General features: G+C 51.0%; 8 protein-coding genes across 8 annotated transcripts; 4 read left to right on the top strand and 4 right to left on the bottom strand.

The window, feature by feature from the left end:
- Window positions 1–1,444: 1,444 nt before the first annotated feature.
- PG985_001679 (uncharacterized protein) lies at window positions 1,445–3,091 on the bottom strand (the record flags this gene model as incomplete). The annotated part of the gene is made up of 1 exon (XM_066821448.1): window positions 1,445–3,091. One exon carries the CDS (start codon window positions 3,089–3,091, stop codon window positions 1,445–1,447), a length of 1,647 nt encoding a protein of 548 aa, XP_066688880.1.
- A 442-nt stretch (window positions 3,092–3,533) lies between these two features.
- Window positions 3,534–6,466, top strand: PG985_001678 (uncharacterized protein; the record flags this gene model as incomplete). The annotated part of the gene is made up of 2 exons (XM_066821447.1): window positions 3,534–4,508; window positions 4,574–6,466. 2 exons carry the CDS (start codon window positions 3,534–3,536, stop codon window positions 6,464–6,466), a joined length of 2,868 nt encoding a protein of 955 aa, XP_066688879.1.
- A 402-nt stretch (window positions 6,467–6,868) lies between these two features.
- PG985_001677 (cutinase) lies at window positions 6,869–7,633 on the bottom strand (the record flags this gene model as incomplete). The annotated part of the gene is made up of 3 exons (XM_066821446.1): window positions 6,869–7,130; window positions 7,181–7,401; window positions 7,454–7,633. 3 exons carry the CDS (start codon window positions 7,631–7,633, stop codon window positions 6,869–6,871), a joined length of 663 nt encoding a protein of 220 aa, XP_066688878.1.
- A 1,631-nt stretch (window positions 7,634–9,264) lies between these two features.
- PG985_001676 (uncharacterized protein) lies at window positions 9,265–10,552 on the bottom strand (the record flags this gene model as incomplete). The annotated part of the gene is made up of 2 exons (XM_066821445.1): window positions 9,265–9,749; window positions 9,826–10,552. 2 exons carry the CDS (start codon window positions 10,550–10,552, stop codon window positions 9,265–9,267), a joined length of 1,212 nt encoding a protein of 403 aa, XP_066688877.1.
- Window positions 10,553–11,571: 1,019 nt separating this feature from the next.
- On the bottom strand, window positions 11,572–13,421 carry PG985_001675 (glucose-methanol-choline oxidoreductase; the record flags this gene model as incomplete). The annotated part of the gene is made up of 2 exons (XM_066821444.1): window positions 11,572–12,812; window positions 12,863–13,421. The coding sequence occupies 2 exons, from the start codon at window positions 13,419–13,421 to the stop codon at window positions 11,572–11,574; spliced, it is 1,800 nt and encodes a 599-aa protein (XP_066688876.1).
- Window positions 13,422–14,449: 1,028 nt separating this feature from the next.
- On the top strand, window positions 14,450–15,317 carry PG985_001674 (uncharacterized protein; the record flags this gene model as incomplete). Its single annotated transcript, XM_066821443.1, has 2 exons — window positions 14,450–15,115; window positions 15,192–15,317. The coding sequence occupies 2 exons, from the start codon at window positions 14,450–14,452 to the stop codon at window positions 15,315–15,317; spliced, it is 792 nt and encodes a 263-aa protein (XP_066688875.1).
- A 66-nt stretch (window positions 15,318–15,383) lies between these two features.
- Window positions 15,384–16,848, top strand: PG985_001673 (NRPS-like enzyme; the record flags this gene model as incomplete). Its single annotated transcript, XM_066821442.1, has 2 exons — window positions 15,384–15,762; window positions 15,788–16,848. 2 exons carry the CDS (start codon window positions 15,384–15,386, stop codon window positions 16,846–16,848), a joined length of 1,440 nt encoding a protein of 479 aa, XP_066688874.1.
- A 2,593-nt stretch (window positions 16,849–19,441) lies between these two features.
- PG985_001672 (uncharacterized protein) lies at window positions 19,442–19,916 on the top strand (the record flags this gene model as incomplete). Its single annotated transcript, XM_066821441.1, has 2 exons — window positions 19,442–19,476; window positions 19,580–19,916. 2 exons carry the CDS (start codon window positions 19,442–19,444, stop codon window positions 19,914–19,916), a joined length of 372 nt encoding a protein of 123 aa, XP_066688873.1.
- Window positions 19,917–21,999: the final 2,083 nt, after the last annotated feature.

Raw genomic sequence — 21,999 nt, 5'->3', positions numbered from 1 at the left:
CAGAGATCGAATCCGTAGACACGTTAGTGTCGCGGGTATTTCTACTTCCTCGTATTGGAGATATTCGCATCCGTATTGCGCGAGCCTGTAGGGTTGTTTCTGGAACACAACCCAGCAGCAGAGCCCAATTGCAATGATTCCCCCGGTGCACATTGCCGATGCACCGATCATTCTAAACGCTGATCAGCATGGGCGGGCCTCATGAGCCAAAGGCAGGCAGCAAAAACTGCGAACATACGGCGGAGGCACCAAGCCAAAGATTCCATGCGCAATTGGGAGGGCCGTTGCAACATTTTGGTGATGAGGCATGTTGGGGGACAGGCGCTGATGGCCAGCTACCTAATCTACTGTACACCCAGACACCCCGGAAGGCCCCAGCCCCAGGGACTGAACAAGCTCTCACTGCGGGGTTCTCACCGGGCCGGACAGCTATTTGGGGGTTTTAGTGACAAGGTAAGATATCCATTCCAATCAGATTTCAAAGTAGATACGATATGCCTGATGCTTGAAATATCCAGTGTCACTTATAATGGCCATGCTGCAAGTTGGTATGAGGCTCGTGTTGTGTTTGTACCGGTCGCGGAGTTTGGGCGCTCTACCCAAACCTGTGGGATTGAGCAAACTGCCGGGTACGTACCTGTCGCAACCCCGTATAGGTGGATGCTGGATTTTGGCTAGGGCCCGGGCCGCACACTTAGCGGCCAGGCGGCTGACTTGCAGGACAGCGAATTGCAGCTAGCACCGCCAGATCCATCCATCGTAAGAAGGATCTGGTGAGCCCTGCCACAGTAGATAGGTTCGTCATCGACAAAATATACACCGATTGAACCCAACACCTAGGTACAGTTGTACCGAAGTCCATACCGAAGTCCATTCAACAGGGTGGTCGACGCGATAGTGCAGACAGAAGCTGGCGCGCGGCCTGGTTGTCGCGGCGGAGGACAGCCAATAAACGGTAGGCTATTTGCCAATGAACACTTAGCCACTATGCAGCATGGGGGGCAATTTCTCGATCCTCACCGAGGTGACATCGAACTGTGCAGAAAGGGTTGCGTGTGGCTAAGCAGATGCCGCCTTTCGTTGCTTGTCGGCTGGGATGCATGTCACTATCTCGCTTACATTGGCAGCGATGGCTTACTGCAACCCCCTCACCGGTCAGCATATCTCTGTCCAACCAACCTTCAACGATCCCGTGGTACATGCACAAGCTGGCTGGCTGAATGCATGTGTGGCGTTGTCCGGCCTCCGCCTTCAAATCCCTTGGATCGACACTGGCTTATTTTGACAGACACAGGTCGTCGGCCCTGTTGACATGCAGATGTTCCTCACAGTTGGATAATTTCCAGTTGGAATGGTTTTGGGTAGTAAACTCTTGCCGGAGACAATCAATTCTACAAAATATTGTTCCGTTGGCAGCAGCATCTTCCTTTATACAGATGCTTTATCATACTCTGGAATGTACTCCTCTTCTGTACCGTGCCCGGGAAGTCTTCTGAGGTCTGGCGGAACCGGCCACCGCGCGGGAAAGCAAAGGGTCGGGTGATCGGAGGTCCTCACTCTTGTCTAGGCGGTGTCGCAGCGGCGTCAAATCCACGCCTATGCGAGCAGCCATTGCCAGGAATAGTTCCAACAACCTCATGATCCCAAATATTCTAAGTAATATTAACACGGTCTCCTGTGCGATCTCTTGTTGGGGATGGTGTAGTCGAGCGTTTCTAGTCGAGGGTCTCTTCCTATAGTCGCCGCCATAGTCTACTGCAGTGGCGGAGGACGTTTCTATCCCTGGCGACTGGGCCTCCAACAAGACACTGGCGCCCGATTCCATCAACGCTTGATGTTGTTCCCGGTTATCATCTGTGGTTTGAGCCTTCTTGGTCGGATTTGAGCGACCTTCGAGTGGACTGAGATCGGCTCCAGCAAGTGCCACGAAGGTATTTGAGAGTGCATCCAGATCTGCAGTGACGGAAGAGGGCTTGGCTCCTGCAACCTCTTGGTAATTGGCGAGTTCAAAGTCTGTTTGGCCCTGGTCGCGAGTCTGGTGGCGGAAACTACTGTCCAGTATTCTCAGGGTCGAATGATTGATCCCGGCATGTAGAAAGTGCCCCGCGACATGTTCGTCTCGTGACTTGTAGGTCTCAAGGGGTAGATGATGAAATCTGTCGCTGGTTTGTGACTCTTGGTAGAAACTCGGAACTTGAGGATCTGGGAGCTCAACGGGGACAGAATTCAGGTTTTCCAGTTCCATAACCAACGGGAGACCCTTGGCGATTTCGTCCAATGGTTTATTAAATCTCCCTCGGCCACCAAAGTTAATCAGTGTTGTTGCGGCTTTATTCTTCTTGGAATTGGCCGGAAATTTGCATTTCAGACGGTTCTTAAGGTCAGACCGAGTGCTCTCCAGCCTTCCCGCGACCTCGACCTTCATCAAGAATGGTTGGCCGCCATGCTCGAATGAGAATGCCGTATGGATGGTGTTGCTATGTATAGGCTGTGAGTCCAGCTCGTTCTCTTCGAGTTCCCATTTGAGGACCCTGAGCACCCAGCTGTGCTTTCCCGACTTCTTTGGGTTGGGTGATACCTGGGTGTGGAAACTCCAGCGGCTTTCGCGGACAGAGTGCTCCTCCGAGTCCAAGCCGATTCCGCCAAAACCTGCCATCCCTCCGACTTCGAACTGGGGGGTGAGATTGTGTTTCTTGGTCCGAATAACGCGGCGTGGCTGACCATGCAGCTGTTTAGGTCCGTAGGAACCAATTTGCACCGGTTGCATGGAGTTCGTTTCCGGCCCTGGTTCAGCAAGTTCGTCATCATCGTCGTCAAGGGTGACGGTTATGGTCGCACTTTTGAGGCGACAGTCTTTGGGCTGGTGAATGGTAAGATCGAGATAAATGATCCCAGCAGGGTTTTTCATCGGACCCAAGACACCCCATTGCGACTTTTGAAAGAGAAATCGGCAATCCACACTGGCTTTTCCAATAGTAGATGAGCCAAGTGACGCCCCTGCTTGCTGCGATATGAGATGATCGAACCGCTCGAAGTCATGCTTTCCATAGCGCCGTCTCGACAATTCAGGGTGGTTTTGGATGGAGTCCATTGGCGGATCAGTAGCAAATGACAATGACTTATGATTCTAGGGCGGCGAGAATGAAGGACATTCCAATAAAAGGGGCGCGGGCATGGCCCCCGCTTTAACAGATCTCAGGCGGAGTCTTTTCCCGGCGCAGACAGCCTTGTAGGCACAATATGCACTGCGCCATCGGAGGTAGGTTGCAATTGGCCGCAGAGGATACGACCAGCGTGTAAGCTGCATATTCATTGCATATCCATTGCATGAGCATACGTCAAGATGTGCCCGGCTTTGCGTTTCGCCGATCCGGGCAGCCTGTGGAAGTTGAGCAGGCTTCTGTCGCTGTGACTCGATCGCCTCATTTCATGCCCAACGAGACGATTCCTTGGCCTCAAGAACTCGCCTTCTCAAATACTTCAATCTATCCCCACAATCGTTTATCCCCTTGAGAGTTGTCTACAGCACCACCATGACATCAAATTACAACCGAGGCGTTGCCTCTGGCAACTCTGACAGTCTTTCGACTGCGTCAACTCTAGTTACGCCAGTGACTGATGGGAAATTCAACAAGCCATATGCGACAGGAAGCAACAGCTCCGCGAGGAAGGAATCGGGCCGTGCGAATCCAGGAGAGAAAGGAAAAGACAAAGCGCCCACTCATATTATTGATTCACTCAAGTCAAAAAGCGTGGGCGGATACGAAGTCCCAGAAATACCTTCGTGTATGAAACCACCGACTCCAGTTCGACAGGCGCCGAAGCCTGTGAGGAAACATTTGCCCACTCGGCAGACGGCTTACGGCCTACCCTCGAGCTCATGGGCCTCACCTCCATTGGAAGCCCATCGACCAGGATATGAGCAAAGCTACAGCCCTCAGTCTCAGACAGGCAAGATTCCTGCTGGAGTTCAGCGAATACTGGTTCCGTATTATCCACCAACGATACCCGAGGAGCCACCTGATGACGTACCATTGCGAGGTGCGTCCTCCACGAGGCATGTCGAGAGCAAGGCCCAAGGGCTCTGGAACGGGTCCACCAACACAGATCTGACACTACACTTGGAGCTCGAGGTTGTGGAAGATCTCGATACTCTATTGGAAGAGTTCTCCCGTTTGTGTATGCTTGGCTGTTTTACGGCCTGCAAACAATTCGTCAGAGATAATCTAGCCAATCACCTCTTTTTACCGTATGTTCGCATCCAACTCGCCGAAATGATGCTGAGACAAGGAGATTACACATCAATGGTCGACCTGGGATACCAAAACCCCCCACACCAGCCAGCAGATGAGCACCAACGGCTGTTAGACGACTACCTAGCGCTAATGACGCTTCTGGCTGAGAACCACGATCCAAAGACCGGGCGTTTTGCCTACCATGGTATCATGAGTCAAGTACTCGAGGACCTCTCGAGGCGATCGCAGTCAGATGAGATGGGTTCCACCGAGGTGAGCTTTCTGTCCATGGTGTTACTTCAGAGACATCAATTAGTAACGATAATGTGATGATACAGACGAACATGCTCGCAACCGCTCTCCGACTTTCGATAGAGTCATGCCACGAAGCCAGTAGGCACCAGCTGAACCAAAAGATCAACCATATGTTCCCGCCCAAGTTCTGGCGGAGCTTGTATTCAGATATGCTGCGGAATGGGCGGGTATGGGACCTATCTGAACCTTTCCTAGCTATTGGCTTCGTCAACGGCATCACCGAGGTGTTCTCCAATATCTTCGAAGAGCAAAGTCTGTCTGAGGCGGTTGGGAAGCTGGTGTCTCAATGGCTGGAAACTGCGCCATCTGATGATGTCCTTACGGTTTCTGCCCTACTAGATTTCCTCATGTCCCTATTGACTGAGTACCTGTACTGGGACAATGGTGCTGACAGCATCATCGAGGGCATACTACATCACTCAACGCCTTTGGCACATGCTCTAGTGCAGTACGATCAAGGCCTGTTGAGAACACGTCCCTATCTTCAATGGGTCCTGGCCACAGCGCGTCGCGCGCACGAGAAGGCGTCGACTGATGTCGAGTCATTCGTCCAATACTTGGAAAGACAGGGCGGCGACACGTCCTACACTGATCGGCGCTCGTTGCCGCAGTACATACCACTTGATCAGGAGAACCCGGGCTGGCAACTACCCAAGGCGGCACCGCAGTTTCAAGATCCAGTTAGGTTGGCACTAAAGATGGCAAGAGACTTGGGTGACTACAAAACCGAGGTGATCGCACTCCAACAGCTTATACTACTCTTGGAAAACCCCACCAAAGAGTTCGCAGAGCTTTGCGAGGTGCAAAGATCCACCGGTGACCTGGTGGGCTACGTCAATACGCTGATATCAAAATATCTGGTATCGGACACGGAAGAGTCAAAGCATGAGCTACAGGAGGCTCTGTCGGATGAGATACTGATAGACGGGGTCGCGGATGTCCTGGACGAGGACTTGGTCTGGAAGGCCCACGAGCTCCTGCAGTCCCTGAGAACCTCGAGAATACGGGCGAGATTGGGACACCGGACCTCCAGGGGTGCTGGGAAAAGCATGTCAGCCGTGCTGCCCGCGGCACGGAACAGATTCCCACGTGAAGATGGCAGCTTTATAAAGCGGTCAACGATGGCCACTACACCCAACAATGCGCTCGGTCGCAACCGCGTGAGAGTTTTGCCCACCGATTCACTTTCGGCCATTTCAACGCGGGACAAGCCAATCCGCACACGTTCGAGTGGGACGAGCCTTTCGGACAGTGAGTTGGAATCATGGAGCGATTCAAGTTATCATAGTGGTGTTCCCCAGAAGACAATACCAGGACCAGCCCGCCGAGAGGTGTTCCCCAAAGCGAAATCCATCACAAAACCCAACAGCATGGGTGCGTGGCCATTCCCGGTTGATGAGGAAGATGGGACCCAAGATGCAGATCCGGGAGGCGAGACTGGGTCCGTTTCCAAAGCACTTGAAAGGCGTACATCCGGGAGCGAAAAGGTGGCCAAACAAGATACGCATCTCCCAAGAACGGCAGAACAACCACCTCAAGCCAGAAGTCCCCCAACCTCCCTCCCCGTGCCGTCTTATATGGAACACCCGTCGTCATCTGGGAGTGGGGTAGAGAGCAATCGGGGTTTGCGAAGCTTGGTCAGCTACGGACGTACAGACAACGGTGAACAACAGCGACATGAAGAAAACAGGCATGGTAAGAACCCAGATAGAACCCCAGTCTCACCCCGTCATTTAAACCAGGGTACTGGTCATAATGAGCAGAGGGTGGACAGCAATCTAAAACCGGCGGAACACGTGCCACAGCCGGTCGCGGTACCCGAATCTGCACCGGGTCCATCTGGAACCGGTAATAAAAACTCGGGAGAACTACCAGGCGACAGTGGGGTTGGGGAGCGAGCCTTCATTCTTAGTTAGTCGAATGCCTGAGTACCAGCATATGGTGGAAGACCATACCAGCCCCTTCCACGAAGAGAAGACTCATGTTGAAGTTAGAGCGTTGTTGGTAGATACAGGTCACTACTACAAGCGTTTCTTTCGCCAGCGAGGCAAAGCTTGGGGCCACGGCGCGTGTAGACTGTTCGGCGGCACCTGCCAGTATGAGAGGAAGGGATGTACCAGGGAGCAAATCCATGAACAACCTCACTTTGATTTCTAGAGTATGCTCATCTATTGATGTTTTCCCAGCCTTGCCCAAATGTACCCTAATCCCATTGCACCTTGAAGGGCTGTTCCCGGACATGCCCCATGGTTCCCAAAAACTCCAATCCATGGACGCCCTGGCTCCTGAGCCTGTGAACTAATGACGCCGCCCCTTTCTCAAACAGTCCCCGCCAGGAACGAGGCTCCGTCGGCCGCGTCGTCGCCGTAGGTGAGGTGGGCCGGGGTGATGGTCAGCGTGTTGACGCAGACGAGGTCGCCGAGGGCGCAGAACACCTTGGTCTGGTCCTGGGGGAAGCCGGGGACCTGGCCGTCGTCCTGGGCGTTGCGGGTGAAGCCGTACATGACGACGCCCTTGACCTGGCTCTTGGTGTTGGTGTCGAGGGCCTGGATGGCGTTGGTCATGACGGCGCTGCCTTGGCTGTGGGGGGTCAGCTGTTGATCGGTGATGGGGATGAGACAAAAGCTTACCTGTAGCCGGCGAGCAAGATGTTGGAGCCGGGGCACTGGCTGGCGGCCTGGTTGATGAGGCCCACGGCGCCGTCGATGGCCCGGCTGTTGGTGTTGGCCCGCAGGAAGTTGCTGGGCAGGTCGGCGGCATACCCATCGTCGTCCCCGACGCCCTGGCAGATGACGTCGCCGCCCAAGTCCGACTTGAGGCCCGAGCAGGTCTGGGGTCCACAGATGGTTCCCTGGTTTGGATTAGACGCTGTTCATATCTATCAGACGATCATAAAGGCTCACCATGTTGCCGATCTCGGTCGACCCACGGGCAAAGATGAAGACGTTGCCGGCGCACTTGCCATCCTTCAGGTCGTTCTCGTTGACGCCAAACTGCCGGGCGTCGAGCTCAGCGACCTGCTCAACAGGCAGGGCACTGGCCACGCTCAGCATGGCAAGTGCGGTAAAGAATGTGGACTTCATGGTTGCTGGAATGATTGACTGGGCCGTTCACAGAACGTGCCGGGGAATGCTGAAATGAAAGGAAGGCGGAGAACCTGGAAAGAATGGAAATAGACCTGCTGGCTGGAGATGGGATGACTGGGAATTGCATCTGAACTTCTAGGCCAGAGGCTATTGGAGCTTTATACATCTGCCTCAGTGACTTGGCAGGTTGGGATTTTGACACTGCTATCTAAAAGAGCCATGGCGGAACACAGAGCTCACAATGGGCCACCGTCAAACAACGAAACTACAAGCACTCGGCCGCCAAGCGGGACGGGGTCGCTGCCAAGGGTCACGTATATAGGGAGCCTCTCCTCGGTCCGCGTCCATACCCAAAAGAAGCTATTGCTCCTTGCACCTCGGCCCCGCGTCTGTAGCTGGGAAGGGGCGGGGGGTCTAGAGAACGTGTGCCCAGTCTCTCGATGCCGAACGGACCAGGCTTGGAATGGCTGTTGGGAAACGTGACCGCAAGCGTTTCCTTTCGTGGCCATAGTCGGGACAGCGCTGGCGACGATTCCGCTGTCAACTGTAACAGGTGGAGATGGCCAGGCTGTCGGGCGACGCGGGTCGTGTCTTGGGTGTCAGGGCTAGCTCGGCACCAGGGTGGTTTCAGCTACATTTATCAGCCAATCGCAACCACTGTCGCGGACTATTCTAGTAATGCAAGGTGGGTTTCCCCACACTATGTGGCTCAGCGGCTGAAATGGGGGTGCTTCTGCAGCCGGATTGACCCGCTTCGATCGTTTCCCGACTCGCTCTACATATACGTTTACCCTTGAATTATTGTCATCGAATATGATCTGCCCGGGGCCCTTGTATAAGTCCTTCATGCGTGCCTGTTATCAGCTGTTTCGTGCTGTAATCACGCCAGTCCCCGGTAAAGCATAATTTTCCTAGCTGTTGACGTAGTATTGTGTCTTTTTATATGTTTCAAATGGGCTGTCGATGTACTACCTACCTTCAAAAAGGCCTGTAGATACCTGGGCAGGGGTGCGAAATGGAGTATATTCGTGAACAATAATTCAAGTATAAGGGTGTAGTTGACAAATGGCCAGTGTGGCCGCAACTTGTTGCAGGTTGCAAGAAACGCCAAAGATCGGTTTATGCGGATCGACAACCTCGGCTGGCGGTTTCAAACCTGAGTCATATCGGCGGCTGCTCCCGTTGGGGCTGAGCAAGGCAGCTGAAGTGGTGGCAGTGTACCTGAATGAGAGATGCATGCCCGTCATCCGACAGCCGCGAGGATTCAATATGCATCCCAGAGATCAGCCTGGCTGCCGCGAAGAGGTTGAGCTTGGTTTGTGTCAATGTATCAAGTGTGTGGACTGAGGTTATTCGCGTTTTCGGTGGTACTGACTTCTGGTCTGGGAACTTGTCCATCGGTTGTCGCGAAATTGAGGTGACGTGTGTGCTGTTGCTGGGCGAATCGAGGTTTCCTTTTCTTGCCTTGCCGCACTACGATTGACCGAAACAAAAGGCACATGAATACTAGAACCATGGTGGCCATGCAGCCATTTCAGTAGGAGTGGACTTTTCAAAAAGATGAACTTCAAGACATCACAGATACCATCAGTCACATCACGGCAAGTCAAGCCTCGAAAGCCTCGGGTTCACGGTCTGGAAAAGGTCACTGTGGCATTGTAGGCTACCCCCGAGTCCAGCATCTCGGACGTGACGCGCTCCGTGACGGCATTCGCGATTCTATTCTCGGCGTCGCTATCCAGACCCTGCTCCTCCATCTCCTGCAGCGCGTCCAAGTCCTCCCGCAGCCCGCAGATCTCCTGGTCCAGCCGCCCCAGATCCTCTTGTTCCACCACCTCGACCCGGCCTTGCAGCAGCGCGATCTGCTCCTGGGCGTCGTCGAGCTCCCGACGGAGCTGGGCGGATTGCTTGTGCGAGTCCTCCAGCTGGTGTTCGAGCTCGTCGATGCGCCGGCCCTGTTGGTTCATCCGGTCTTCTTGCATCGCCATCTGCTTGCGCATGGCGACCAGGGCCATCATGACCTCGTCGGTGCTGCAGCAGTGGGTGCGGCCGTCGGAAGAGCCCGCGCTATCGCGGTCGCGTCGCGCTCGTTTCCGGTCGTTCTTGTGTGAATCTATAGAGGGACTTGTCAGTCATGGTCGAAGGTAAAGACGCGCCATGGGCAGACGCGAGCGAGAGCAAGAACATACAGCTGGGACCCTCTGGCAGGAGCGGGGCCATGGGCGCCGACGGTGGCAGCTCGTCGTACTGCGGCGGGGCATCGCCCGGGTCGTCAAACCGCAGGATCTGGCCCCCGCCGCCGCCGTACAAGCTTGCCATGTCGTCGGATCGGTCGGTCGAGACGAGGCGGCCCTCGGCGATGGCGGCGCAGACGGGGTCGAGCTTGTGCTTGGGGAAGGCGTTGGCGGGCACGTAGACGACCAGGCGCGTGACGCGGCCGAGCGACGGCAGCAGATCCAGCACCTGGCCAGTGGCAGCCTTGTGGGCACGCAGGGGCGCGACGGGGACCTCGGCGGGCACAACGATGTCGACAGGACTGCGGAGACCAAAGGTCAGGCGGCAGACCGGGCGCGGGCCGAGCTTGGGTGTGGGCGCCGTCACCGGCGACTCGTGCTCGAGCGAGAGGATGCGACCGGCCGGAATCAGGACGAGGATCTGGGTGTCGCGGCTCAGGCCCTTGAGCTTGGCGGGGATGTGGAGGGAAAAGGAGGCGGCGGGCTGCTCCGGGTCGTGGAGATGGCGCATCTGGAAGGTGATGTGGTGGCTGCGAGGGTCCGGCTCGCTGAGGGTCGTCGCGCTGTCGTCGGCGTCGTCGTGCTTCCATTCCATGATAGCCGGCGCTTCGGAGGTGACATGGAGATCGGTCGTGGCGTCCTGCGGCGAAGACGGCGCCGATGCCGTGGTTGCTTGCGACATGACGGTACTACGGTTAGCTCACCAGATTGGAAACTTACTATAACGCGTCTCAGGTCAGGTAAAGATCAAATAGATATTAAGCAGAGAAATCAATAGAGATCGAGTAGAGATTAAAGACAAGTAAATCAAGAAATCCAAAGATCAAAATCGCAAATCGAGAAGGCTAGTTTCGCTGACAAGCAATCCAGCTTCCATGTCTCCTCCAGCCCAGAACTGCGAGGCTGGAAGCGTGGATCCTTTCCCAAATGCCCCGGATCTTCCAGCAAAGGACGGGAAAGTCACGTCGTTTGATGGGTAGAAGCCGGAATGATGGCCCAGGGCGCGAGGCACAGGCGTTTCTCGATTGCGATGCTGGTGATGGATGTTGTGCAGATTGATGATGGTTGTAGGCAGCGATGGGTAACAGAATGGATTTGGCGGGTCAAAGGGACGGATCGGGCGGGGAAAGGTTAGTCCGTCCGCCGTGGACTCAACGGTGGTCCATGCGTTATGGTTGATTCGACCTCTGCTTGCCAATCCGACGACCGTGCGCCCGGAACTTCAATTCTCGTGGGATTCGGTACGGTCGCATCAGCCAATTGATGTGGGATGGCTTGTTACTCAATCACTGGAATAAACCGTACTCTGGTCACAGTTATTCCACTTTTTATTATGCTAGAGGCTTGCTATCTTCGTACACTAGCTTTCTTGTTTCCGATGCATGCATTTTGCATCATACGTCGGCAAGCTGCCTGCAGGTCTAGGGTGTCTCCGGGTCTCATGTGCTCGCATTGCTTTCACCTGTGGAACTGAACGAATACATTTCGCAAGCATGGTGCTCTGCCATCTTCTGGAGCCCGTGAGTCAGTGGCTTCGATACCGTATGTCCGCTCATGTCAAGATATTGACTGGCCTGGGAGACTGTCACATTTGGCAAGGTTTCGCAGCTATCGAGTGATAGATTGATGGCCTAGCTATCCTAATAACTGTACATGTATCGAGAAAGAAACAAGATCACCCAACTCCCAAGCATGACCTCCCTAGTTTCCTTGTCCCGCCTTGATGACATCGGCGGCCTTCTCGGCCACGGCGTACACCAGCGACATGATGTTGCCGCGGCTGACGAGCGGGAAGATGCCGGCGTCCACGACCCGCAGGTTCCGGGTTCCGTAGACCACCAGCTCCGGGCTGACCACCCCCGCCTTCTCCCTCGGCAGCATGGCCGTGGTGCCGCACGCATGATAGGTGGTGGTCGCCGTGTCGAGGACATACTTCTTGGCGCCTTCTAGGTCGGCTATGTGGTGGGCGTCCGGGTGGTTGCGCCGCCCGTCCTTTTTGAAGAAGACGTCCAGCTCGGGCACATGTCGCAGCTTATCGAGTGCTTGCACGTGGCGCGCCATGATCTCGAGATCGGCGGGGTGCGAGAAGTACCGCGGGTCAATGTCCGGCTTGGCCGCCGGGTCCGCCGAGGCGATATGGGTGGCGCCGCGTGAGAAAGGAGACGTCTGAGAGCAGCCCAAGCTAGCGTAGTTGCCGGGGAGCAGCTCCTTGCCGACGAAGCTCTCACCGTTCTCGTGGAGGTTGGCCTGTGCCAGGAACATGAACCACGACGCCGAGTGGGAGTCAGCTTCCTCGCGGTCCAGAATAGAGCGCACCTGCTTGACGTACTCGGCGTCCTGGGGTCGCGGCTTGGAAGTGGCCATGAGTTGGTCGTAGGTGGTGTCGCCTTGCAAGGGCATGAAGGCGGCCGACTGCAGGCCGCCAATGGTTAGAGGACCCGCCTTGTGCTCCACGTACAGCTTCTGCGCCATGGCCAGGGCTTCGGGCTCTTGGCGGAGCAAGGGATCGCCGGTCATGACGCCGTCGTTGACCTCGTAGCTCATGCCCGTCATCAGATGGTCCTGCAGGTTCTCTCCGACGCCGGGCAGATCGACCACACAATGGATGCCGTGCTTGGCGAGGAGGCCAGGGTCGCCAACGCCCGAGAGCTCGAGGAGCTTGGGTGTGCTGATGCTGCCAGCCGCGAGAACAACTTCTTTGGCCGCATGGAATGTCTGCAGCTTGCCGCCAACGGAAGCTTGTACCCCCGTCGCCACCGCCGAGTTCTGGTTGGTCTCGTCGAACAGAATCCGGGAAACGTCGGCGCCGGTGATGACACGGACGTTGGGTCGCTGCTTCAAGGGGAGCCCGTAGGCCGAGGCGGCGTAACTGCGAGTTTTCGACGCGGGGTCGACGGATGCAGCGTTGCTGTACGCACCTGTCGACTTACCGGAGAAGGGGTCTGGATAATCAGCACCAGACAGTTTCAGAGTAGCTGCAGAGAGGACTTACCGCCGGTGGTCAGCTTGTGCATGCCGCGGAAGGCATCGATCCACGCCTTGCAGAGCGGGTTCTCCTTGACGCCCGGGAAGGAGACCTGCAGAGGGCCGTCGGTGCCGCGGTAGGCCTCGTCCACCCAGTCGATGCCCAGGTGTTGGCGTGTGGCCTCGTCCGCCGGCGGGATCAAGGTGTAGGACTTCTTGAAGTAGGGCACCAGCCCCTCCCAGTCCCAGCCGGGGTTGCCGAGCTGGCCCCAGGCGTTGATCTCGACGCGAGAGGGCGCCACAAACGTCTGGCCGTTGATGGCGCTGGACCCGCCCAGGGCCTTGCCCCGGGGCTGGCGGATGGAGCGACCCTTGAGGCCGGGCTGGGCCGCCGTGCTGAATTGCCAGTCGGCGTCCGAGCCCAAGAGGGTAGTCCACATGGCGGGGATGATGACGCGGGGGTCCTCGGTGAGGTCCTCGCCCGCCTCGAGCACGAGAACCTGGACGTCCGGGTCTTCGGACAGCCGGTTGGCCACGACGAGACCCGCCGTGCCGCCGCCCACAATGATGAAGTCGGGAGAAGGCATGATGGTTGGATGTTTTGGAGTGGTGTTTGACGAAGCTGTCTGGTGAGAAGTGTCGGTATAAATGTTGGTCAGGCTTGCTGTTGGTCCGGCGGGGTTGGCTCGGCGATCTCTCGTGCGTTATCGACAACATACGTTTGTGTCGAGTCGGCCCCTGAGACTGTTGCATTGCTATGTCTGTCCCTGCACCAACAAGGCGCATGAGGCGATCCCTTGCTTGTTCTTTCTTCTGATTGGTCCCAGGACATGCGGGCGACGGGCTTGGCACTGGGAGCCAACAGCTGAGGGGCAATTGAATCACATTCATCACCATATGCAACACAGCTGCCACTTACACTCTCGTCGGCATAGCTAATCGCTTGGGAACGCCTGGGACTAGGTGATGCCAATATCGGTCCAGCCGCTCTTCTTGCCTAGTTTTACCCAGCCGCAGAAACATCGCTGCCAACACCCACCTCTGCCTTAGTGAGAAGCTTATAGCAGTGACCGACATCATTAATTGCTGCATCTCACCCTGGAACCGCGTCTCAGAATCAGAGTATGCTGGCGAGGACTCATTGCAAGGCTATCTTCCACGCCAGTAAATCGTCAGAGGTCATGAAGCCTCTAGAGAAGCAGGCTAACTCGGGTGATGTGCATGCACTGTTTTATCCTATATCTCTTGAAGATCTGCTCCAAACCAATGTATATCCATTTGACTCGACCTTTGAGGAATTGCCATGCCTCATTCTCCATCCCTCAGGTTCTCTGGATGAGAAAAGCCTCTGGCGCGACAAAGCAGACACTGGCTGAGATCTACGTCTGGGTGACCCTGACCGTCACATGCCTGTTCCCGAGGTTCGCCGTTTCCAAAACGGTGCCATGTTCAAAGGAAGCGGCAGATTCTGCTGGTGCTTTCCACCCTACTATGTAAGATGTGTTCATGATTGAGTCATTACATCCAGATCTTGTCTGTTTCTAACATGAGACTGGCCGGAATGCTTACATCAGCCTGCCCATCTTCCCTACCAGCCACCATAGTCGTCGGCAACATGCTCCCCAGCGGCTACCTGCTGAAATCCTCAAGCATCAGGATGTTTACCTTCTACGTCCCACCTGTCATCATCGAGCAGTGGGCGGCCGAGCAACTGGCCAGCGACCAGGCCAAGAAGCTCCGATTCGTCCTGTTCGGCGGCGGATCACTTTTGTCACGCATCGGGTTGATTCAGATGATCACCGTTTGCCAAATGTACGGCTCGCTCGAGCTTGGCCAAGTCCAGCTCCCGATCCCGAAGCCAGATCGATGGGATTACTTGGAGCTGAACCCATTCGAGGAGGCCGACATGCAGCTGGTCGAAGGGGAGGAGCAGACTTACGAGATGGTGCTCCACCAGGGCAATCCTCGTGTTGATGCACACCGCTCCCTGTCGCACAATTTCCCTGGTGTCAAGACGTGGAGGACAGGCGACCTGTTTGTGCGGCACCCCACCGACGCCGGGCTGTGGCGCTTTCATTCGCGGGTCGACGACCTGATCGTGCTGTCGAGCAGCCACAAGATCCGGCCTCTGGCCATGGAAACCATGATCCAAGGGCATCCACTTCTATCAGGGGCGCTCGTCGTCGGCCAGGGCAGACCGGAACCATTACTGATAATTGAGCCCAAGTCGCAAACATATCTCGATACCGCCATTGCGACCCACAGTCAAGCTTTCATCGACGTCATCTGGCTAACAGTGGACGAAGCCAACAGAATGGCACCTGCGTATGCGCACATCGACCGCTCCATGATCATAGTCGCCCGTCTCGTTCGTCCGGGCATCGAAGGGGACTGTTCGGAAGCTGACGGTGCAGGCGTACGCGGCGGATATCGAGGCTGCCTATGCGGACGGGGAAGACTACCTTGTCCCGGGCATCCACTAGACACCAAGAAGCCAGCAAGGGAAACTGATGCATCTCCTCCCCGCTCAGTTCCTGCGCAAGCACGTCATGCGTAACTTGCCCAACAAAGATGTGCAATTTGAGGATGGCGATGACCTCTTTCTCAAGGGACTCGACTCTCTTGGCTGCCTTCGTCTCAGCAAAAGCATCGACGGCCTGATGGGCAGCGACAAGAGCACCCGAGGTGCAACACCGGTCCTGCGCTTGTATCAGTACCCTGCCATCGACAAGTTGGCGCCCGTCCTTCTTGGTCTCATGTTTCACCACAAGGTACCAAACCTCCACGACACCACGGAAGAAAGCCAGGAGAGCCTGGAGAGGGTGGTGGGCGAGTTTACCAAGGACTTGCCGGTCCCCAGGGGGATCGACACTCCTTCGGACCGGGCCGCGCCGCGTTCCAAACTCAATGTTGCCATCTTGGGCTCCCGTGGCTCGCTTGGTCCCAAAATCAGGGAACTTCAAGCAAACCTCCATGTGGCACTGCCTCGTGCGGAGGAAGAGTCTCAGCCTGGGTCACATGCCTGACTCTGACCGACTGACGTTCATGCCCATCGACCTCAGCAAGCCGCGACTCGGGCTCTCTCATGAAGGATACACAGAGCTCCAACACAACGCCCACGTTCTGATCCACAACGCCTGGAAGGTCGACTTCAAATGGACGCTCGATTCGTATGGGCCGCAGTACCTGCGCAGCGTCCGCCAGTTGGTCGACCTCGTCGCAGGTTCCTCGCTGCGCCCCCAGCCGCGCCTGGTTTTCATATCGTCCACTTCGTCCGTGCAGCACTTGGGGAAGAGACAGACCACGGATTGGAACGGGAAGACGGGCTCAGTGGCCGAGGGAGACTCGACCGACATCTCCTTCTTCCTGGGCTACGGGCGGTCCAAACACGCGGCGGAACGGATCCTGGCGCTCGCAAGCCGTCTGTCGAGGATCCCGGTGACCATTGTGCGCTGCGGGCAGATCGCAGGAGCGACGGCACCACCGCAGACGGCGTGGCCAGAGACAGACTGGGTCCCCCTACTGGCGAGGATCTCGGCTGCGCTGGGCAAGATTCCTCGAGACCTCCCCGACATGGACTGGACCCCGGTCGACCTCACTGCCCGGGTCATCTGCGAGCTCGCCGGACTGGTTGCAGAAGAGGTAGGCAGCCAGAGAGGATTGCTTGAGGTCTTCAACGTCGTGAACCCCAGGACGACCCAGTGGGCGGACTTTGTTGCCGAATTCCAATGTCTGCGAGGCGAGGAGACGAAGGTTTCGGAAGTATCCATGGCAGAATGGGTTCAGTGCTTGGTGGGTTCGGATTTCCAGGGCGTTTCGGAAGCTGATACCGCATCCTTTGTCGCCATCCATCCGTTCTTTGACTACCTGTCCAAGATGATCGCCAAGGGCGCCGGACTCCAGCTTCCATTCAACACGAGGGGGGCAGTCGAGACCAGCAAGACGTTGGCGAGCATGCCGCCTGTTGATCGGACGATGTTGAGTATGTGGTTTCAGCAGTGGGGTTTGATGTGATTCACGGTAGAGCTAGTGTTTGCAATAGTTGTTTCTTTGGCATGTGCCAGCCAAGAGTAGCATGTGTGACGACCGTAGGAAACTTGGGGCGCAGGACTGAGTGAAGAGTACTGCAACCTGCCAGGAAGAAGGGACTGCATGCTCCAGTAGAAGATTCAAAACCACATTCGACAGAGGACAGCACTTGACCAGAGAACCCCTTGCGCCAGCCCACGTCTACCTCCTCAGCCGAATTGCTGGCATCTCTGCGTGACCCTCTACGCCATCGTGACAGAGTTTGAGTCCAACGAGATGGAAACAGGGGGTCCAAGCAAGTGAGATTGAGTCACTGGAATCGACTATACTTCTCACGCTCAGTTCTAAATGTATTAAAACTATTTTTAAAAATCTAAAATAAATCGCATTTTATTTTTAAAATTATTCTTATTATAAGGGTATATTTAATTTATTTTTTAAAAATATATTCCTTAATAGAAATTATTTACACGCGGTTTAATATATAAAACATTATTATTTACACGCGGTATTATATTTAATTAAAATAATATTTTAAAATAATTTAGAAAATCGTATTTTATTCTTTAAATTATTCCTATTATAACGGTATATTTACTTTAATTTTTAAAAATACTTTTATTAATAAAAATTATCTACACGCGATTTAATATATAAAACTATATTATCTACACACAATGATAAATAATTAATTTAAAAATCTAAAAAAATTATATTTAATTCCCATAATTTTTCTCGTTATAAAAATATATACCTTTGAATTTTAAAAAATACTTTTATTAATAAAATTTATTTACACGCACTTTAGTATCTAAATTTCTACTATTTACACGCGGTAGTATATATATTAAAAATAATTAAGTTAAAAAGCTGAAATAAATATATATTATTCCGTAAATTTTTCCGGTTTTAAATATATATACATTTTTATTTTAAAAAATACTTTCCTTAATATAATTTATCTACACGTACTTTTATATTTAAAATCTTATTATCTACACGCGATAATAAATATTTTAAAAATACTTTAATAATAAATTAAAAACAAATTATATTTTATTCTATTAAGTTTTCTCATTTTATTAATATATTCCTTTTTATTTTAAAAAATATCTACACGCACTTTTATATATATAACTATTTTATTTACACGCTTTATAAAAAATAAATTTAATTTTTAAATAATTTTTTAAAATGGACTCTCTACTCCTCTTATTATTTCAATTAAATATATCTCTTCACCGGCGATTAAGAGCATAGCTTAAACTTTTTAGCAGGGCTGGTTAGGGTCCGTGACATCTGTTGAGCTATCGAGACGGTGAGCCATGCTGGTGGCCTTTTCATCTGCGTACAGGAATGCTAAACTCAACACGTGCTCAGGTGTCACACTTGCTGTCGTCTAGATGCAGACAACAGGATGGCTTCTGTCCCTGTTAAGGGAGTACCGTGTAGACATTACATTGAGACAGCTGGGAATGCATGCACTTGGCCCGCCGAGAGCCTTGAACTCGGACTGCCAAGACGCATAGGTAGGCAATGCACCTCCGGCGAGAACTCCGGCCAGCCGGCGAGTCGCCAGAACCCTGCATCATGAAGACCACTTGGCAGACTTGGAGATTACTTGATATAATTTCATGACAGGCACTGGCTAGACACTGAACAACACTATTAAGACTAAACTACCAAGCGAGCGTGCGCCTGTTGATTGGTCGCTTCCCGGAAACTCGGCAAGTCAGTGACGGTGGTAGCGCAGGTGCAGCGACTGAAGATGCGAGATGCGGCAGCCGAAGTGCAGCCATCAGAAGTGCAGGAACCACAGTCGGGAATGGTAGGTACATCCATCACAGGGGTAATCGCCAATCTGGCCGAGATCCTCTCATGCGTCAGGTCAAGTGCGTCATGTCGGCAGTGCATTACAGCAACCGCAGGGGCAGCATTCGAGTGCAGCAGTCACAGGTGCAGCAATCAAGTCAGTCAATAGCAACTAAGGATGCAGCATTCGCAGTCGTAGATGAATCTCAAGACAACTTGGACAAGGTACAGCCATATTGGATACAATTGAAACTACTGTCGCATACGTCTTCAGTCTGTTGCAGTACAGTGCATCCCATCACAGTGTCGATTGAGGGTGCCGGAGACTGGTGCTGCTAGACAGTTGCGACACCCGAACTCCCAGCGCAATCAGACTGTCCCTTTCCACTTATAGTGCATCCCCGGCAACTTTGTCCACATGTAAAACAGGTGCACTCAATCCAACTTCTTGCAGGGGAAACCCACCGTGTTGTAGTCCATCGCATCTTACACCGCCCGGAGGTGATGCTGTCACTGTTGCGGCCGACAACCGAAAGCCCCAAGTGAGGTCGTCTAAGTTCAGCTGCGCCTGGGATTTGAGTGTGGTCTGTGCGCTCGGCAATGGCAGCCCCTTTCCAACTGAGTGACGCTGAGCTCCCTTGCGAGACAGACTTCTCGGGTGAACTCTGACTCTGAACATCTTGAATTGGCCGCGGAGACTTGTAGTATTTTGAGAGAGTGCCCCCAGCCCGGCATCTACGAGCCTAACGTCAAGAGCTTGCGCACCATGCTTAACTCGGCTCTTAAAACGCCCTCGCTCAAGTGTCTTGTCATCACCTCTTCCGTCGTCAGAAACACCACCCGGCTCTAACAAAGGAGAGGCCGAGTCGCGCGTACTCTGTCATCGCGCAGCGCCCCACACCAGGCTAAAGTATGGACTGGAAGCCCAAGGCGCCAGCAACAAGGGGTACCGTGAGCGACACGATGGCAGCGTCGGCAAATACGATGACGCGGAGTCCCAGTACGGGGCTGTCTCGGGAGAAGTCGTCCTGATTGGTGAACATTGGATGCTGACCGCGACGTTGCGGGCTTTTGGAAAGGCGCCATGGTGGTTCGGCACCTGGCAAGTCAGATCATTACAAGATGCAGTGTCAGGCTTGAGAGTGATCCATGCGATTGGAGAACTCCTCTTGATTGAGCTTCCGTATGAGACAGTCGCCGCACAGGAAGAGGATCCGGAAGGCACAGCACCACTGGAATAGATGCATGCAGACGTTGCCGGCTGCTCCCATCCCGGTGATGTTGCTAAGAACTGAAGATCCTTGCCTTTGTTACCGGTCGTGCGTTCCGGAAGATCTACTGTGATACCACCAACAGTAGGTTCAGAGGTTGTCAGTCAGAGGGAATTCTCAAGTGAGGATGCAGGAGAGGCTGGCCTTGGAGAGCCCTGTGCCACGGTCGACTGTCAGTCCTAGTGGACCAACGTGTCGAGAAGTTCCTGAAGCGTAGACAAGACTACATATCCTCAACAGTCGTGTCTTGAGGTCCGAGTTAGGGGTGCTGGTGTTGGCGAAGGGCTGTTCAACCCCGGGCTGTCCACTGGGCTGGTCTTGGATGGCACCGAATTGCACCCCGTACACTGGGCATAACCTACCATATAATATACTCAGAGCCGTAGTACGATTCCATGAATTTTATCCGTGCAACGTAGGGCAGCCGAAAAAGTAGGGGTAAGATTCTATAACGGAATAGGAGTAAAATTTTATACCCCGTACGGTATAGGATAAATATAAAACCGTAATACGATTTTATAAATTTTACCCGTACGGCGTAAAGTAGCCGAAAAAATAAAGATAAGATTTTATAACGGAATAAAAATAAAATTTTATATTAAAATTATAATATAATTTTATAATATTTATAAAATTTAATTAAAGTTTTATAAATTTAATATTTACCGTATAACGTTAAAATCGGAAATTTATAAATATAAAATTTTAAATATTTATAAAATTTCCGTTATAATTAAATTTATAAAAAAAAAAATATCGGGTATAATTAAAATAAGTTTTTAACGTTTAAATATTAAACTATTTTTTAAATTAATTATATATTATATATTTATTTTATAATATTTACCGTACGATAATATTATTAAAAAAAAAAATAAATAAAAAGAATTAAAATAAATATTATTTATTTAAATATAATTTATTAATTATTATCGAAATTATTATAACTATTTTATTATATAAACTTATTATATAATTTTAATTTATTAATTTAAATTAATTAAGTTTTTAATATTATTTAATAATACCGAAATTAATTAAATAATATTATTATAACTATTATTATAACTATTATTATTTTATTTATTTATATTAATATCCGTTTTTATATATTTCGTAATATAATTAATTTATTTATAATTAATATAATACCCGCCGAAATAACTTAATAATTATATATAACGTAAAAACAAGTTCATAAAACTACTATTAAAAATTATTTATTATTAATACTTTACGTAAAACAAATTTTAAAATTAATTATAATTAATAATTAATAAACCGTTAATATAATTTAAATAAATAAATAAAATTTAATTTATTAATATAAACCGTTATATAATTAATATATTAAAACCGAATATAATAAAAACGATATATTAAAAATTATTATAATAAAAACGTTTTAATTATTACTATTTAATAAGGAAAATTACAAAAAAACTTTAATTTTTAAAAAAAATAATCGTAATATCGGAATAAACTTAACCATTATTAATAAAAAATAAAAATATAAATTAAATATATTAAATATTAATTATATAATAAATTAAATAATATTAAAAATAAAATAAAATATTTATAATTAATTAACCGACGCCCGCGAAAATAACGTTCGAATCGATATTATAGTTTTAATTAATAAATTAATTTTAATTAACCGATATTTATTAAACAATTTATTAATATTAAATTATTATAATTATTATACAATTATAATAACGTTATTTTATTAATTTAACGTTAATAATAAAAAATAAATTTTAAAACTTAATAATCGGGAAAAAAAATAATAATAAAAAATAAATATAAAAAATAAATAATAAAAATTTAAAATAAATAATCGCCGTATAAAAGCTAAATAAAATATAATAATAAAAAAAATAAATAATAAATATTATAATTAAATAATTCGATAAAATATAATAATAATAAACTTAATAAACTAATAACTAAATCGAATATAATAATAAAAAAAAGTAAATAATATATTTCTCGAATAATTAATCGTTATATAAATAATTAAATAAAAAAATTAATTAAAAAAGGGGTT

Source organism: Apiospora marii, assembly GCF_038362585.1.
Source record: "Apiospora marii strain CBS 49790 chromosome Unknown utg000002l_segment0_segment0, whole genome shotgun sequence".
NCBI classification, from domain to species: domain Eukaryota; kingdom Fungi; phylum Ascomycota; class Sordariomycetes; order Amphisphaeriales; family Apiosporaceae; genus Apiospora; species Apiospora marii.
This window is presented reverse-complemented; position numbering and strand designations above follow the sequence as displayed.